Source organism: Equus asinus, chromosome 3, assembly GCF_041296235.1.
Source record: "Equus asinus isolate D_3611 breed Donkey chromosome 3, EquAss-T2T_v2, whole genome shotgun sequence".
NCBI classification, from domain to species: Eukaryota; Metazoa; Chordata; class Mammalia; order Perissodactyla; family Equidae; genus Equus; species Equus asinus.
This window is the reverse complement of record NC_091792.1, coordinates 77,845,848-77,863,699: the sequence shown is the minus strand read 5'-3', so window position 1 is coordinate 77,863,699 and position 17,852 is coordinate 77,845,848. Positions and strand designations below refer to the sequence as shown.

Here is a 17,852-nt window from a genome sequence, read left to right as displayed (position 1 = left end):
GAGCAAGGGCTGCAGCGGTGGGGAAGGAAAAGAGCACAGACCTTCCCTCTGTCACCACCCATCTCCCCCACAGCTGCTGGGATTTTTCTACAACACACACCAGATCATGTCAGTTCTTCCACTTAAAACCCCTCACCACCTTCCATTAGCCTTGAGACCTTCTACATCTCATTCTCTGACAACCTCAATGGAATTCTCTCTTGCCACCCATTCCCCCACCCGATGTCAACGTCTCCTGACACACTATTCTGCTTCAATCTGCATCCTGTTTAGCTCATGCTGTTTTCTCCTGCCTGGCAAACACCTATTTATCTTTTTAAAACTCACTTCCTCCTCTGTGAAAAGAAGAAAAGCAGTGCTGACATCCAGGAGCTGGTCCGGTACCATGAGCCAGGCTTTCCTGTTGTTAGAAGCTGGCCTCGTGCTCCCACAAGCCATGCTGTTCACCTGTTGGACATAAACTTCTCACAGACACCAGCACAAGGTCACGCTGCGACAGGGATGACGTGAGACAAAACACCACCACTTCATCATTTTGCCTAAACAGACAAACACAAGGCCGTCGTGCCATCCAGAAAATACCAAACATCCCTCTCTCCTGACTGAAGCGAGCAACTGTGGCTTCTTTATGAATTACGGCGTTTGTCTCACTCTAGTCACAACTCCTTCTAGAAAGGATTGATTGAGCTACACGATCACAGAATTGTCCCTGCCTCCTCTCAGCACCCAGTCCAGAGCAAATCCCTGCTTCCTTGAACCCTCCCCAAACTATCCAACCAAAGCCCAAATCCTGTAAGTTCTTTCTAACGCCCTCATCCTGATAGGCTCCAGAGTTCCCTATGATGTGAGGCCTCCCTCATTACAAAGAGTAATTAAACCCAACTGGTTTACCTACTGGTGTGCTTCTGGTGGTCTTTGCTGCAGGACATTGCAACTCTAACAGTAGGATAGGTTGATTAAGTTTCTTGGAGGAAGTGAATGGAGCTCCAATCTGAAGGCTTCTATTTTCTATGTTATGCATACTCAAAACATCACCCATATTATTTTGAGAATGAAGGGTTGGGGGGAGTAAATCAGAAGTCTGTGGAAAATGTCTGAATTATATATTCTGGAGCATGGGAGAGTGACTTGACAAGAGAATCCTACTAGAATGGTCAGGCTCTGTGAGGGCATAGGTGAGGTGGGGTGACATGAACTCAACGTAGTACCCAGCTGCCCCGCTCTGAGTTCTAGCTCCAGTACTCAAGACAAAAATGGGTAGTTTGGTTTTGGGTTTACTGGGACTGAAGGGCAAGGGAGAGGAAGGCATTGCCAAGAGAATTAATCATGGATGGACTATGAAGTCCAAGCTCAACTGAGAGGTAACAGCATAGAGGAAGCATCTAAAGGATAGAGTACACCATGGAGGGCCTGAGGAAAAATATGCTGAGGGCCTAGCTGAATTAAGTGACCAAGCAAGCTGGAAAGAAGAGATCAGGGCTGGAAGGTGCTGCACTTCTCATTTGTGAGGTGGTGCAGCATCAGGATGCAAATCCAGGGTATTATGGTGGGAATGGGGACAGGTGGATGAGACGAGGTCAGCAGTACAGATGAGGTATTGAAGAAAATGAGTACCCCGTGTGCAGGCTCAGTCCTCCGCACGCACACTGAAGTCAACTAGGATGACAGCAAGAATTGAGGCAGAGAGGAAAGCTGTGGGCCAGGTGATCAAGTCTTCAATGAAATAGGGGACTAATTAGGCAGAAAAGAGTAATGAGGAGGAGAGGATGATCCAGCTGGGGACTATGGATCTCAAAGAAATGGTGTGGGAGGACAAAGAGCAGAGAGGACATAAATCTCGTACCCCCTAATCCTGAGATCTGCAGGCACCGCTTGACGGGGCTTCAAGAAAAGGATATTCTGTAGGCAGGGCCAGGGCCAAGGCAAAGAGAGGGAGGGAAGGGCTAAGAAGAGGCTGAGGAAATAGAGGAGGCTGGCGATTATGGAGTGGTAATTTCGAGGACACTGTGAGGCTCTGGGGGGTCAGTGTTAAAAAAATTAAAAGAGTGGAGAGCTGACTTAGGGTCGCAGCATGATGGGAAGATAAGGAGACGAGAGAATGGGGAGTGGGGAGAATTTAGCTATCATGGTAAGCACTCAACAGATATCTGCTGAAACAAGTGGAATTATTAGGCATAAATCTAGTGTATCCAATCTGAAGAGTCCTAACTATCAGACTGTAGGAGTGACAGCACGAGGTCATGATGATGATGACGGTGATGGCGATGGTGATGGTTTGAGGATGATGGGGGTGGTGGTCATGACAATAACTACCAAACTTGAACACCTACTGTGTGCCAAGTACTGTTGGAAGCACTCCACATTTAATCCTCACAACCCCCATGAGACAGATGACCTCAATAGGGTCCCCAGATGGGCTCTGTACCAAAGGAGGGAGAAAATGAAAACAGAAGTAACAGAAGTGTAGAAGTGGTGGATCTTGTCAAGATGGCGGTGTAAGCAGACTCTGAACTCATCTCCTCCCATGAACGCAACCAGGTTACAATTATTTTTGGAAAAATTACCCTGTATAGAAAACTGAAAACTGGATAAAAAGAACCCCCACAACAAGGGACAGTCCTGACAAAGGCAGAAGGGCCAGAAATTCCAGCTGGAGAGAAAAAAGTCACCTTTGGGAGCAGTGGAGTTTCTCAGCTGGCCAGGAGAGAGCCACCCTAGGGTATGCAGCCCTCCCGGGAGGGGTGAGGTCCAAAGCAGGGGCCAATACTACTAAAAGCATCCTTTAGACTCAGCACAACCGAGATGAGGGTCTTAGTATCTGGCTTCGCTGGCTATTAACTGCAGCAGGGAATACCCCCAGAAAAGCTATCAGATGAAAACTGAAAAGAGTCGGGTCTTAAAGGGCCCATGCACAAACTCACCCGTCTCAGCAAACTAAAATCACCAGAGAGAAGGCTGACAGTCCTTTGGTGAAAAGAGACTCACCTGGTGGGCTCTGGGGGCATCCCGGTGAAAGGAGAGACCTCTCCTGAGACTGAGACATTGGTGGGGGCTATTGTTCTGACATGGTCCAGGCGTGCTAACTCAGACCCCAGCAGACACCACTGAGGTTCTTTCCCTGGCCTGTTAGCCCAGGGGGCTGCCATACCCACTAGAGCACAGATTTAATCCAGTTCAGCCAGGGCAGGCAAGTGGCCCTAGGGACCTGTCCCACCCAACAGCAAGCCCTCAGGCTACTTGTCAGCCTGCATTGGCTGAGTGTCTTGATCCCCTACAGGCAAAAAATCGGTTGTGTTTCTATACGCTAACATGAAGTAGCAGAAAGAGAAATTAAGAATACAATCCCGTTTACAATTGCAACAAAAATAATAAAATACTTAGGAATAAACTTAACCAAAGAGGTGAAAGATCTGTACACCGAAAACTGTAAAACATTGTTGGAAGAAATCAAAGAAGACGCAAAGAAATGGAAAGATATTCTGTGCTCTTGGGTTGGAAGAATTAACATAGTTAAAATGTCCATACTTCCTAAAGCAATCTACAGATTCAACACAATCCCTATCAAAGTTACAGCATTTTTTACAGAAATAGAACAAAGAATCCTAAAATTTATATGGAACAACAAAAGACCCCGAATAGCCAAAGGATTCCTGAGAAAAAAGAACAAAGCTGGAGGTATCACACTCCCTGATTTCAACATATACTAAGAAGCTCTAGTAACGAAAACAGCATGGTACTGGCACAAAAACAGACACACAGATCAATGGAACGGAACTGAGAGTGCAGAAATAAACCCACATGTGTATGGACAGCTAATATTCGACAAAGGAGCCAAGAGCATACAATACAGCAAGGAGAGTCTCTTCAATAAGTGGTGTTGGGAAAACCGGAGAACCACATGCAAAAGAATGAAAGTAGACCATTAACTTACACCATACAAAAAAATCAACTGAAAATGAATTAAACAGGATCCTTGGCCCCAGCGCGAAGGACAGAGAATGCAGCCTGGGGAACCAAGCGTCGCTGTCAACAGTCAGTCTGGGCTCAGTTCCATTCAACAAATGTTGACTGAGTGCTGACTCACGGCGGGAACTGTGCTGTGGGCTTCGCACACCTGCTCGCCTTTGTTGTGAAGCAAGGAATGTGTGGAAAACTAGGGAGCGGTGAAACTGGACTAGAGCTACCGGTTACAAGCATCAGGGGCTGAATTTCAGGAACAGAATATTCGGTGAAAGAAAGAAATAGGACATTCTGGTAAAGTTCAAACCAAACAACAAAAACGTCGTTTAAAGAAACATACATCTACAGAGGAAAAATAATATACAGAAAAGGAAAGGAATGAGGGGGAAAAAACAGCAATCAGGATCTGTCACCTTGAGGAAGTGGGGAGGGTAGGACACTGGCCGACCGAAGAACGGGAATGGGGAAGGAGTACAGAGACACCCCAGTGATTTCTCCAGTTGGGCTCTGCTCACTTGTATTTGTTTCACAATTGTGCGTACTGAGGATGTTCACAACACATTTTGTACTGGACTTTTGGTAAAATAGTTTCTAAATACATAAAAGAAGTATGCTTGTGCATTTCATTTCCCATTGGGTACCAGGGAACACACAGACTTAGAGCTGAAGAAACTTAGATCACGCGCACATGCAGGCAAAACCACCAGCCAAACAACCAACCAAGCAACCAACCACAACAACTTGAACGTCAGACCTGAAACCATGAAACTTCTAGAAGAAAACATAGGAAGTATGCTCTTTGACATCAGTCTTAGCAGCCTATGTTCAAGTACCACGTGTGACTGGCAAAGGAAACAAAGTACAAAATGAACAAAGGGGAGTACATCAAAGTAAAAAAATCTTCTGCAGGGCAAAGGAAACCATCCACAAAAACAAAACACAACCTAACAACTGGGAGAAGATACTTGCAAGCCATATATCGGATAAGGGGTTAATACGCAAAATACAAAAATAACTCATACAGCTCAACAACAACTAAAAATCAACAACCCAATTAAAAAGACGGGCACAAGATCTGAGCAGTGACTTCTCCAAAGAAGGTATACGGATGGCCAACAGGCATATGGAAAGGGGCTCAACATCATTAGCAAACAGAGGAAGGCAAATCAAAACTACAAGGAGATGTCACCTTCCTCTGGTCAGAATGGCTCTAATTGACAAGACAAGAGACAAGGGTTGGAGAGGATGTGCAGAGAAGGGAACTCTCCTGCACTGCTAGTGGGAGGGCACACTGGGGCAGCCACTATGGAAAGCAGTATGGAGCATCCTCAGAAAACTAAGAATACATCTACTATATGTAGGATCCAGCTAGCCCACTGCTGGCTATTCATCCAAAGAACTTGAAAACACCAATGCAGAGAGACACATGCACCCCTAGGTTCACTGCAGCATTATTCACAACAGCCAAAACTTGGAAGCAACCTAGGTGCCCATCAAGGGAAGAATGGATAAAGAAGATGTGGTATGTATACACAATGGAATGCCACTCGGCCCTAAGAAATGATGAGATCCGGCCATTTGTGACAACGTGGATGGACCTTGAGGGTATTATGTGAAGTGAAATAAATCAGAGGGAGAAAGTCAAACTCCGTGTGATCTCACTCATAAGTACATGATAAAAACAATGATGAAGACGCACAGAGCAACAGAGATTGGATTGGTGGTTACCGTAGGGGGAGGGGGGAGGGGAGAGAGCCAAAGGGGCGATGAGGCTCACATGTGAGGGGACGGACTATAATTAGTTTTCGGGTGGTGAACACGATGTAATCTACACAGAATTCGAAAGATATTACAACGTACTTCTGAAAGCTATATCATCTTAGAATCCACTGTTGCTGCAATAAAATAAAACAAAATAAAATAAAATAAAATAAAATAAAATAAAATAAAATAAAATAAAATAAAAAAGTGTAGGAGCCTCAAGAGGCTAACAGGCTTTTTGAAAAGTTATTCCAGGGATTTTTATGGCTTAGCTCAGGGCGGCAGACACCAGCCTGAGACACAGCTGTGACACAGCCACTAACTTCAACTAAACTATATTCCGACTGGAGGGAAATCAAAACTACTGTAATCATAAATTACTGAAGGCTTCACTTTGCGCCAGATCCTGTGCCGACTGCTTTGCACCAACTGTCTCATTTAATCCTCACATCCAAAAGGTAGGTTACCGTTATTCTCCCCATTGTAAAGGTGAGCAGGCGGAAGCAGAAAGATGGCAATCTGCCTGGAATTCACAGAAGGATTCTCTAGGTAATGACATGACTTTTGGACAAGATTTCAAGGTTTAACACATTACAGTGGGGATGCAGATCCCAGTATCACAGAACGTGAAAAACACTGAGTCCTGCCCAATGTCTTAAAACACTAATTATGGATCCTCACAATCTCTTGGCCTGTTTTCTCAGATGAGGGAAAACCCAGCGTGAAAAACCGTTGAGGAGATGTCTGCAGAGGAGGACTACGTCTGGTCTTTAAAGCCGGGAACTATCCCAGTAGATTCTGAGTCAGTGGGTCCAGAGTACGCCTTGAGCGTCTCTGTGCTTTTCAAAAGCCCCACAGGCTACACTTCCGTGCCCTGGGAGTTGGGAAGCACAGTCATGCCATACCTCGAGACGTTTCAGTCAACAACGGGGGTCCCATCAGATTAGTCCCATATGGCCTAGGTGTGTAGGAGGCTCTGCCATCCAGGTTTAGGAACTCCGTGGTGTTTGCACAGTCTCGAGATTGCCTGACCACGACACACTCCTCAGAACTTATCCCCACTGTTAAGCAAAGCATGACTATACTGCCGCCTTGGATTCTCCACGGTCCCAGACCCTGCACTGTTTAGATGACTGCGCACGCAGAGGGCACCGCGTCTGAGGCAGAGAGCAGCAGGGATCACAAAAGCTCTCGACAGAGAGTCAAGGAAAGGCGTGCTCTGCTTACACAACTCTCTACTTTTCTCTGTGTCTGAACCATTTCATAGCTAATCTGCTTTTTTCAACCCAGCAGCTTTGCCAAAAAAAAAAAAAAGGTTACCAACAAACACTAAACAAACCAATATAAAGAATACATATTAAATAAGCCTAACCCTACTATGCTACTGGCTTTTATTTCCCTGGGATAATTTGGACAGCATTAGATTGTGTTACCAAGAGCAGCCCAGCCGAGGGAGATTATTTCTAATTCCACAGTGCTGCAGATGCGGTCAGTAGCAACTGCAGGCTGGAAAGGAAAGAAAGTTGGGTGTAATCCATTCAAGTTCACACGTTTCACCAGGGACAGCCTCCAAGCCTTTAATACTTAGGTATGCATTTATCCATTTCTTTAATCAACCACTACTAACGCCTACTAAAGGCCACACACTGCTCTCAGTACTCTACGGATATGAAATATCCTCTCACCTTTACACTCACCTATGGAGTGTGTATGCTAATCATCCCCGTTTTACAGATCAGGAAACTGACACACAGAACGGTACAGTAACTTGCCCAAGTTCACACAGCCCATAGGTGGCAGAGCCAGGACCCATTTGACAGAGTCTGGCTCCAGAGGCCACGTTCTGAATCACCACGCTTAGTCTCCAAAAACCTAGAGAAAGCGCCAGCCTCAATCGAAAAGTTTGGTTTTCCCCACCCTACAGTCCCTACGCGGCGGCCCCAGTCTCCAGGGCATTCTTTCAGCGCCTCTGACAGGCCACACTCCTCCCTTGCCCTGTCCCAACACTCTCCCGCACAAGTCCTCCTTGTCTTTTAGGCATCTGCTCTCAGCTTCAACATCACTGCCTAGGTCACCAAGTCTATCAGTAAAATGCCGTATTTCTCAACGCTCAACACAAAATTGCCTTTACGTATCTCCTAGGTAATTGGTTGCTGCCTGTCTGTCCTTTCCAACCAGGCTGTGAGGTCCAGTACGTCAAACACCCTGTCAGTCTTGCTCACCAAGTGTACAGGCCACCGAACACGCACCGACCAGAGGAAAGGAAGGACTTGTCCCAAAGTCAACTCTCCAGACCTTCCTGTGCAAGGAGGGAATGAAGGGAGCACCCTCCAGCCTCACGCTTTCTTTTCCATACTTTCCAGTGGGGGGGGCACATACCTGTGCTCACAACGCTCCCCGGACAGCCCCCACTGCACCCCTAACAGGTAGACTTCTGCACAGTCAAGGGCTTTGGAAAGCGCTGGCTCTGCACACAAATATTATGTGGCCCTCGACAGGCCACTTCCCCTGAACCGGCCTGAGCTTCAGGGCCACGACAGGCTTCGTGAAAACCCCAACGGAACGTAGCCTCGAAAAGAGGGAGACCTGCACTCCTCAGAACGCCTCGAGACCAGTGTCCTTATCGACTTCGCGTCTGTCCTGCCAAGAAGCCAAGACCACGGGTGGCGCTTCAGCGCCCGACTCCCGGGCACCGCATGCCCAGGCTGGCCCCGTGCCCGGCACACACCGCCCGTTCCACGAACGCCTGAAGCGCACGAAGAGACCCCCTCGCTCCCCGCGCCGCACAGCTGTCCCGCGACCTGACGGGCACCTCTTGGCGCACAAGCCTGTTCCTCAGGTACACGCTCGCCTCCCACCAGCCCCCAGGCCCACGCCCCCCAGGTACCTCTCTCAGATGGAATCATCTTCGCAGGCGCCCTGGTCGTCCGTGTCCGGCGAGCAGGAAGAGCGGGAGCTGAAGCAGGGCCTCCTCAGGCTAGCGGCCGTGGCTGTGGAGGGCCCGGGCTGCTGTGCCCAACGGACGAGCCCGGCCCGGGAGAGAGCAGCACAGCGCGGCCGGACTCCGCCGGGCTCGGCTCTGGGCAGGCAGGCGCGGCTGGCCTAAGCCTCCCACACCTCCCAGCAGCCGCGACCGCTCCTCTCCTGGCTCGCGCGCGCCCAGCCGCCGCCCAGAAGCTGCCCGGCCGTTGCCCCGCCCCCCCTCTGGCGGTGGACTGCGCACAGCGACAGGGACACCCTCCTGGGAGAACTCCTGCGGCCCCGCCCACACGCTTGGGACCTTCGCGGAGCCGGAAGGTGCGCTGACAGGGACGCAGGGTCCCCGCTGCGCTGGCTCTCGGGGAACTGCAGCCTCCTCCCTCGGCTTTTACTTGAATGTCAGACCCGAAACCATGCAACCTCTACAAGAAAACGCAGGCAGTATGCTCTTTGACATCAGTCTTAGCAGCCTATTTTCAAGTACCACGTCTGACTGGGAAATGGAAACAAAATACAAAATGAACAAATGGGACTACATCAAAGTCAAAAAAAATCCTCTGCACCGCAAAGGAGACCATCCACAAAACCAAAACACAACCTAACAACTGGGAGAAGATTCTTGCAAACCGTATATCGGATAAGGGGTCAATATCCAAAACACAGAAAGAACTCATACATCCCAACAGCAAAAAAAATCAACAACCCAATTAAAAAGGCGGGCAACAGATCTGAGCAGTGATTTCTCCAAAGAAGGTATCCGGATGGCCAACAGGCATATGGAAAGGGACTCAACATCATTAGCGATCAGAGAAATGCAAATCACAACTACAAGGAGATGTCACCTTCCTCTGGTCAGAATGGCTCTAATTGACAAGACAAGAGACAAGGGTTGGAGAGGATGTGCAGAGAAGGGAACTCTCCTGCACTGCTGCTGGGAGGGCACACTGGGGCAGCCACTATGGAAAGCAGTATGGAGCATCCTCAGAAAACTAAGAATACATCTACCATATGTAGGATCCAGCTAGCCCACTGCTGGCTATTCATCCAAAGAACTTGAAAACACCAATGCAGAGAGACACATGCACCCCTAGGTTCACTGCAGCATTATTCACAACAGCCAAAACTTGGAAGCAACCTAGGTGCCCATCAAGGGAAGAATGGATAAAGAAGATGTGGTATGTATACACAATGGAATGCCACTTGGCCCTAAGAAATGATGAGATCCGGCCATTTGTGACAACGTGGATGGACCTTGAGGGTATTATGTGAAGTGAAATAAATCAGAGGGAGAAAGTCAAACTCCGTGTGATCTCACTCATAAGTACATGATAAAAACAATGACAAAGACGCACAGAGCAACGGAGATTGGATTGGTGGTTACCGTAGGGGGAGGGGGGAGGGGAGAGAGCCAAAGGGGTGATGAGGCTCACATGTGAGGGGACGGACTATAATTAGTTTTCGGGTGGTGAACACGATGTAATCTACACAGAATTCGAAATGTATTACAACGTACATCTGAAAGCTACGTGATGTTAGAATCCACTGTTACTGCAATAAAGTAAAATAAAATAAAACAAAATAAAACACAATAAAATAAAGGAGTGTAGGAGCCTCAAGAGGCTAACAGGCTTTTGCAAAGTTATTCTAGGGATTTTTACGGCTTGGCTCAGGGCGGCAGACACCAGCCTGAGACACAGCTGTGACACAGCCACTAACTTCAACTAAACTATATTCCGACTGGAGGGAAGTCAAAACTACTGTAATCATAATTTATCGAAGTCTTCACTTTGGGCCAGATCCTGCGCCAACTGCTTTGCACCAACTGTCTCATTTAATCCTCACATCCAAAAGGTAGGTTACCGTTATTCTCCCCATTGTAAAGGTGAGGACGCGGAAGCAGAAAGATGGCAACCTGCCTGGAATTCACAGAAGGATTCTCTAGGTAATGACATGACTTTTGGACAAGATTTCAAGGTTTAACACATGACAGTGGAGATGCAGATCCCAGTATCACAGAACGTGAAAAACACTGAGTCCTGCCAAATGGATTAAAACACTAATTATGGATCCTCACAATCTCTTGGCCTGTTTTTTCAGGTGAGGGAAAACCCAGTGTGAAAAACCGTTTAGGAACCTTGTATAGGCTCTCAGTGAACTGTAATTTTAATTTTCAACCTGGCAATAAAGCAGTAGACATCAAATTTCTCTTTCTTTCTGCTTTCTTAGGAATTAACTGCTTCTGTAATTGAGCCACTGTGCATACCTTTCTTGATTTCCCCTCCTTTCCATATGCTCCTGCAAGTATTTAACAAATGTACATGAATTCTGTGTTGTTTTGTATTAGTGTGATGGCAACAATCAGAAGATTTTTGAATATCATCTTACTTTGAAGTTTAGCCTGGAAGCCACCACTTCTCCCGTTGGTGTAATTATGGGAACATTTTCGCAAATAATTCCATGATCCACATCAATAACTCCTCCTATAAGTTAAGGAATGACTTAAGTTACAAAAGCTATCACACGTTATTCTTAACTACGTAAATAACTTAAAGTATAATGCAACATGGATAAATTCGTTATAAAGATAATTCACAGTAACAAATCAGAAAACCAAGTGAAATATAGATATCTATATCTAAAGAAAAGTTTAACGTAAATTTGGACATTTTGACACATCTACTTGGAAAATCTTTCTCAGAAACATTACTTACCAATAATCTAATGTCAACATCATAATGAGAGCAAAGCTAAACTCTATCTGATATAACCCAGCCATACTCTTTACAACTACTTGTTTCTCTAAATTAACCTTTCTTACAGAAAAAACACGGTGCCCCAGAAAGGGAATTAAGACATTTATATATAATTTTTAAAAATATGATAACCAAATAAGTTTAAAAACATAGGATGATGAAGAACAATATGACATTAGTTCTAATTCTGTTATTTGATTTTTAAAAGCAAACAATTCATTCTGCCATATGTGCAGTTTCCAAAAATAATTCTAGAAATTTTGTTCTAAATAAAGGTAACAATTTTTTTTTAATGGTAATGTTAGTCACCACTCCTCAGACTGCAATACTAAGTTTAGGAATAACTATTTAAATAAATAAATGTTGGTTTCTTTTATCTGTTAAAGACTAGCTTCTAGAAAACTTTAGTTCTGTTGATAAACACTTAAATACAGGAAAAATACAAAAACATTTGAGTCTAATACCTTTGATTTCCAACGTATCACTGAGGGATAATTCTATGTTAGCTCCATTCTTGCTATGGTTTTCAGACTCTTGCATGACAGCAGTTCTCTTATAAATGCCTCTTTTCACTTCATCAAAGACCCAAAACATATTGTACACTCGAGCAGTATAGCCTGCTAATTCAGTGATCTAAAACCAACACAGAGAAATAAAATAGAGTTAATATACTCAAGACAGACTTAAAAAAATATGCAATCATATAAGCTTTTTGATTTAATGTTAAAGATCCTATTTTATTATACATGAAAAATAAATAACATATCTGATAACTAAAACAAGTAACGGTAAAAAGCTTATCAAGAGAGCAACATAGCAACGTGTCAATGTAAGTTTGATTGGGATTATAAAACACATAAAAAATTATTCATTCAAGTCACGGTTAAAAACGAAATGTAAAGATTTCAGAATATTAGTGAGACTTAAAAATCTTTGGTCAAGGGGCTGGCCCCACGGCCAAGTGTTTAAGTTTTCACGCTCCACTCTTGCGGCCCAGGGTTTTGCTGGTTTGGATCCTGGGTGCAGACCTAGCACCGCTCATCAAGCCGTGCTGAGGTAGCATCGCACATAGCAGAACCAGAAGGACCTACAACTAGAATATACACTATGTACTGGGGGGCTTTGGAGAGAAGGGAAAAAAAAGATTGGCAGCAGATGTTGGCTCAGGTACCGATCTTAAAAAAAACAAATCTTTTGGTGCCAGCCCCGGGGCCGAGTGGTTAAGTTTGTGCGCTCTGCTTCAGCGGCCTAGGGTTCACCAGTTGGAATCCTGGGCACAGACACTGCACTGCTCATGAAGCCATGCTGAGGCAGCGTCCCACATAGCACAACTAGAAGGACCCACAACTGAAAATACACAACTATGTACGGGGGGCTTTGGGCAGAAAAAGGAAAAAATAAAATCTTCATAAATAAATAAATCTTTAGTCAAATTTCTGATTTGACTCATTTAAATGACAGATTTCATTTCCAGAAAATTAGAAATTTTGTGAAAAGCTTAAGTTCATTCAATGAAATTATGATCCTTTATTTTGATATCTTTTTTCAATTTAAAATAGGTTTTAAATAGAAGAAAAATACATATTTTTCTTATTAGAAATGAATGTTTCTGAGTCAAATTGATTGTCAAAATTCCTAAGCTTGGCAGAGAAAATATCCCTGCTAGAGGATACCAAAATTGGGAGTGAGCTCAGTGAAAAGCTTCAACTCCTTTTCAGTCCAAATTCCACAATTCAGCTTCTTTTCAAGCCAAACATGATTTATATGCCCAAAGAAAAACATTAAATATGACTTTTTTCTAGGTGAGATTAAAGATAAGATGAGATAAATCTCTGCTTTAGTCCATAAGGCTCAATAGAGTGGTACCTTGCTCCTATCCTGCCAGTGATCCAATTTAGGCTGAATCTCCTGCTGTTTTTCTATTAAAAGAACACCTTGTTGTCAGGGTACTGTGAAAGGTGACTCATCTCCTGTCAAGACCATCTTTCTCAGTGAAAAGGAAAGCACAAAAACCATTCCCTTACAGAAATGTTTACTAGGAAACTGGAACCAATAAGCGAGGCAGGTCACTAGTAAATGTCTCTTAAACAATAAATTGTGGAATAATACAACAATGCTGACATTTGTGTAAGATTTTTGTGTGTGCAAAACAAGCAGTAAAAGAGTGCATATTACTGTCAAAAGCTTTCTACCGTGTTTCTACTGTGTGAGAGGTCTGTAGCTGGATTAGTATCACATTTCTATATGTTAATGTTATAGCTATTTAAAGGGTAATTTCTCAAATGTTATCCACAAAAATCTCCTGAGTTCTCAAGCAGAGGAAAACAGAGCTAAGGATTAACAAAATATGGATTCAAAAGAAACCTGGCTAAATATATTTGCATAAAAAAATAAAAAGTCCAAAACCAAATGTAGAGGTCAATTAAAGAAAAGCAGGAGGCAAGGAGTTAGTAGACCAGGATGCAGGGTGGAGTGGGCCAAGAGTGTCTGAAAAAACCTGAGAATGTGACTGTGGACAAATTACTTTGGGATATAAGACAGGGGGTTTGCCCTTGAACTCTAACTCTAAAAAGGACCCTTGCTCCCTCTGGAGCTAGCAGAGAATGCATGATGCTTTCATGTGCTGTCATAGCAGCAATAAGATTCTTTAGAAGTGAACATTCTGTGATTCAAAGCACAGTCAGCCAAAATAAAGCAAAATGCAATCAGTTTTTGTGTCGGAGACAATGTAGAAAAACTAATTGATATTCTTTCTGTGACTTAGATACCAAAGTATTTTAATGTGAGATGGCTAAAATTTTGATTTGTCATTTAATTTTAATAAGTAATTTATTAATCAAAAAACCTATCCTCAAAACTGTGTCTTCAGATTATCAAAATTACTATTTGAAAAATTTTTTAAAATTGAGTTGGTTTGGTACGTGGCCCTAAACAACTGGCTTTACTTTTATTTTTTTAACCCAATTCAAGAAATCAGTTGTTGAATGAGACTGAAAAGTTTTGTGGGTAAATCACAAACTTTGTAACTCTTTTATATGGCTTATTCGAGGCTGATTTAATAGGCAGCTAAATTTATAAAGATGCTCTGGCAATTTATATTGATACAAAAGCCACAAGAGTAATTAATAGTGAGAATGTCTGTCCATGGGAATATTATGTAACATCTGAACTGAATAAAATGATTTCCAGTCTTAACACTGTGATATCTGCAGGTCTTATTACCATTCTTTCAGCAAGTATTTATCGACCACGTACAACATTCCAAGCATTAAAATGGATATTAAGAATGTAAAGCTGAGTAAGACAGTTCCTGCTTTCCACTCAGGGCCTGGTGCAGGAGATAGTCAATTACAATGTGGTAAAGCACCAGGTGTACTGTGAACACAGAGAAGGTAGAGCCAGACTCTGCAATGAAGGCGGGAAGAAGGTGGAATCACAAGAGGGTTTTAGAGGTGGTTGGTGAGGCTTGACTTGTCATGAAGGATGAGTAAAAGTTTGCAAGGTATATAAGTAATATTATTGGCTAACATTTAGTGACTGCTTAATATGTATTGTTTTAAACATTCTAATGCATTAACTCACAACAACCCTACAAAGTCAATGCTATCATCATCCTTATTTCACAGATGATGAAACAGACACAGACAGGTTAAGGAATTTGAGTAAGTTCATATAATTTGTAAATACTGGAGCAAGAATTTAAATTTAGGCACTCTGGCTCCAGAATCCACACCTAGGGGTGTGGGTTTTTTTTTTTTTTAATTAAAAACAAATACGTCATACTATAGACAGAAAAAGAGGAGCTATAACTGAAAGTGTAAAAATTAAAGGGTATTAGCAGCAATATACTTGGGAGGGCTGCCTTTTATCTTGATTATACTCTTAGCAATGTTTGGTAGAGAAAAATGTTTCCAAAATACTAAGTATATCTTGTAATTTACATTTTGCTTGATTTTCATATATCTTATTTTAATCAAATTGATGACAATAAATGCAAGTACCTCTTTGTATGAAGACATAATCCTTTCAATAGCATCAGCTCCAGAGGCCAATAAATTTCGAGCAGTAGTAAAGGCTTCTGTCCGTTCACTAACCATAGCTTGTTTGGGGCCATCCTCTAGATCTAAAAGCAAATTACAAAACTATTGAGTTTTTTCAAGTAACTAAATGTTTTATTTTATACAGATGAAATTGTGGCCAAAACAACCACATGTAAATTTTTCATTAGTACCAGCAATTTCCTAGAAATTTAATGAATTATTGAAAATACAATATTTGTACGAGATTTTATTTAAAGCTTTCTTTTGTTTCATTATTTTTTTAGAAGGAGATTTGGAACAAAAGTAAGTCTATAGGAATTATGACTATTTTCATTTAGCATTCTTTTGACTTTTTCCAAATTCAACTCCCTGCCCTTATTACAGCTAGGCAATCAAATACTATGGATTTGGTCAATAAAATACTACTAATAGGAATACAAGCAAATATTTCTAGTGTAGTTCCTTTAACAGAAATGCAAGTTAGCTGACCCTCATAATCCAGCCTCTGTCTACCTGTTTCAACCAACCCTCACTCTACAGTCTAGCGGCAGCCCAAACATGCAATACTCTATTTATCCTCTGCTATTTGCATACATGATTTCTTCTGACTTCAATATACTTCTCTTCCTTCTTTGTCTAGCTCTTTCTTCAAGAGTTAACTCTTTAGTCAAGGTTTCCCTGGAAACTTTTGCTGGCCTTTCCAATGGACTTTAAGTTTCTTAAGGGTCAAGAATGTGTGTTTTATTCTTTATTCCTAGTACTCAGCAGAGTCTCCAGCACATAGTACTCCTTAATGTGTATTGAATGGATGCATGGATGCATGGATGGGATGGATAGATGAATGAACATCCTAAATTACTGTCAATGCAGAATTACGGTTAAGAGGAGTCAGACTAGGTTTGAATCCAGGCTTTACTACTTATTGGCAGGTAGTAAGGTAAGTAGAACTTGCCACTTATCCTCTCCATGCCTATTTTCTCATTTGTAAATGAGGGAGACAATAATACTATCTCAAACAATTCTATCTCAAAGAGTTGTTTTAAGGTGAAATACAAATTAAGTGTTAGTCTAATCTATGGCCTATAATAAGTTCTCTAAATATTAGCTGTTATTATTTTCTCTAGTTATTATCGCATATCTATTTAATTTAGTCTCATTCTTCAAAATTATTCTCTCCAAGTCATTACTTTAATCTTTCCAACAATTTGAGTCTCTATCTGGCCCGTCTATAGATTATTTCCAAAGTTCTAAATTAAATGCTGAAAATTAATGAAGAAATTAGAGTGATATAGATAGTCATAGTCTAACTTTGATATTTATTGTTCTCTGATTTATCTCAGTGCAAAGGTTTTTTTTCTCCATATCAGTGCAAATATTTAACTTGTGCCCTATTATGACTACCAGATAATTTCATATTTACTTGCTCACAGACAGCTCAGCTGGGTTTGAAAGAGATCCACGCATAATATAAGGTAAAATGCACTCAGCAGATATTTACTGAACACCTAGATATGCAAGAAATTAGGCAAGGTGCTATAGGACATGCAAGGATAAATGTGATTTTCAGACTCCTTCCTTAGGGAGCCTACAGTTTGGTAGGAGAGAGAAGACAAGTTCCCAAATAACTATGCAGGGCAGCCTATGAAGAGAGTTAATGGGAGGTGTTTAGAGGAGGCAAAGATCATTTCTTGCTGCAAGAGACAGGAAATGCTTCATGGAGGAGTAGACTGTGAGTGAGGCCTTGAAGACCACATATAATTTCAATAGATCATAAGTATAGTATAAGCAACAGGACAGAGAAGGGAAACTTCAAGCAATGCCAACTGAATGATAAACAGTCTGATCAAGTTACAGCATGGGTTGGTGTCAGGCACTGATTTCACCCGAGTATGAGAATCACCATGAGTTCATGGGGCCCTTTTACAATAGTCTAGGGGCCACCCGGTGGCCAAGTGGTTAAGTTCCTGAGCTCCACTTTGGCAGTCCATGGTTTCGCTGGTTGGGATCCTGGGCGCGGACACGGCACTGCTCAGCAGGCCACGCTGAGGTGGTGTCCCACATAGCACAGCCAGAGTCACTCACAACTAGAATATACAAGTATGTACTGGGCGGTTTTGCGGAGGAGAAGAAGAAGAAGGAAAAAAAGAAGATTGGCAACAGTTGTTAGCTCAGGTGCCAATCTTTAAAAAAAAAAAAAGAGGACAAATAGTCCAATGTGGTTCCTCCTAGCCCTACTGTTGTCACTGCTCTAGAGGACTCCTGTTAGCCCCCTTGAAGTGAGTGAGTTTCCCTGAGGAATGAAAAAAGAAAGGCTTTGAGTGCTGGTATAAGTGAGGAGTGAAAAATGTGATTGAATAAA

General features: G+C 42.9%; 1 protein-coding gene across 1 annotated transcript in view; it reads right to left on the bottom strand.

Annotated features, from left to right (window-relative positions):
* LOC123276099 (ATP-binding cassette sub-family D member 2-like) overlaps positions 1-17,852 on the bottom strand; it is a 44,376-nt gene that overhangs the window by 17,267 nt on the left and 9,257 nt on the right. Inside the window, 3 exon segments of the mRNA XM_070505265.1 lie at positions 11,086-11,180; positions 11,918-12,086; positions 15,455-15,576. Coding sequence (XP_070361366.1) covers positions 11,086-11,180; positions 11,918-12,086; positions 15,455-15,576 — 386 coding nt within the window.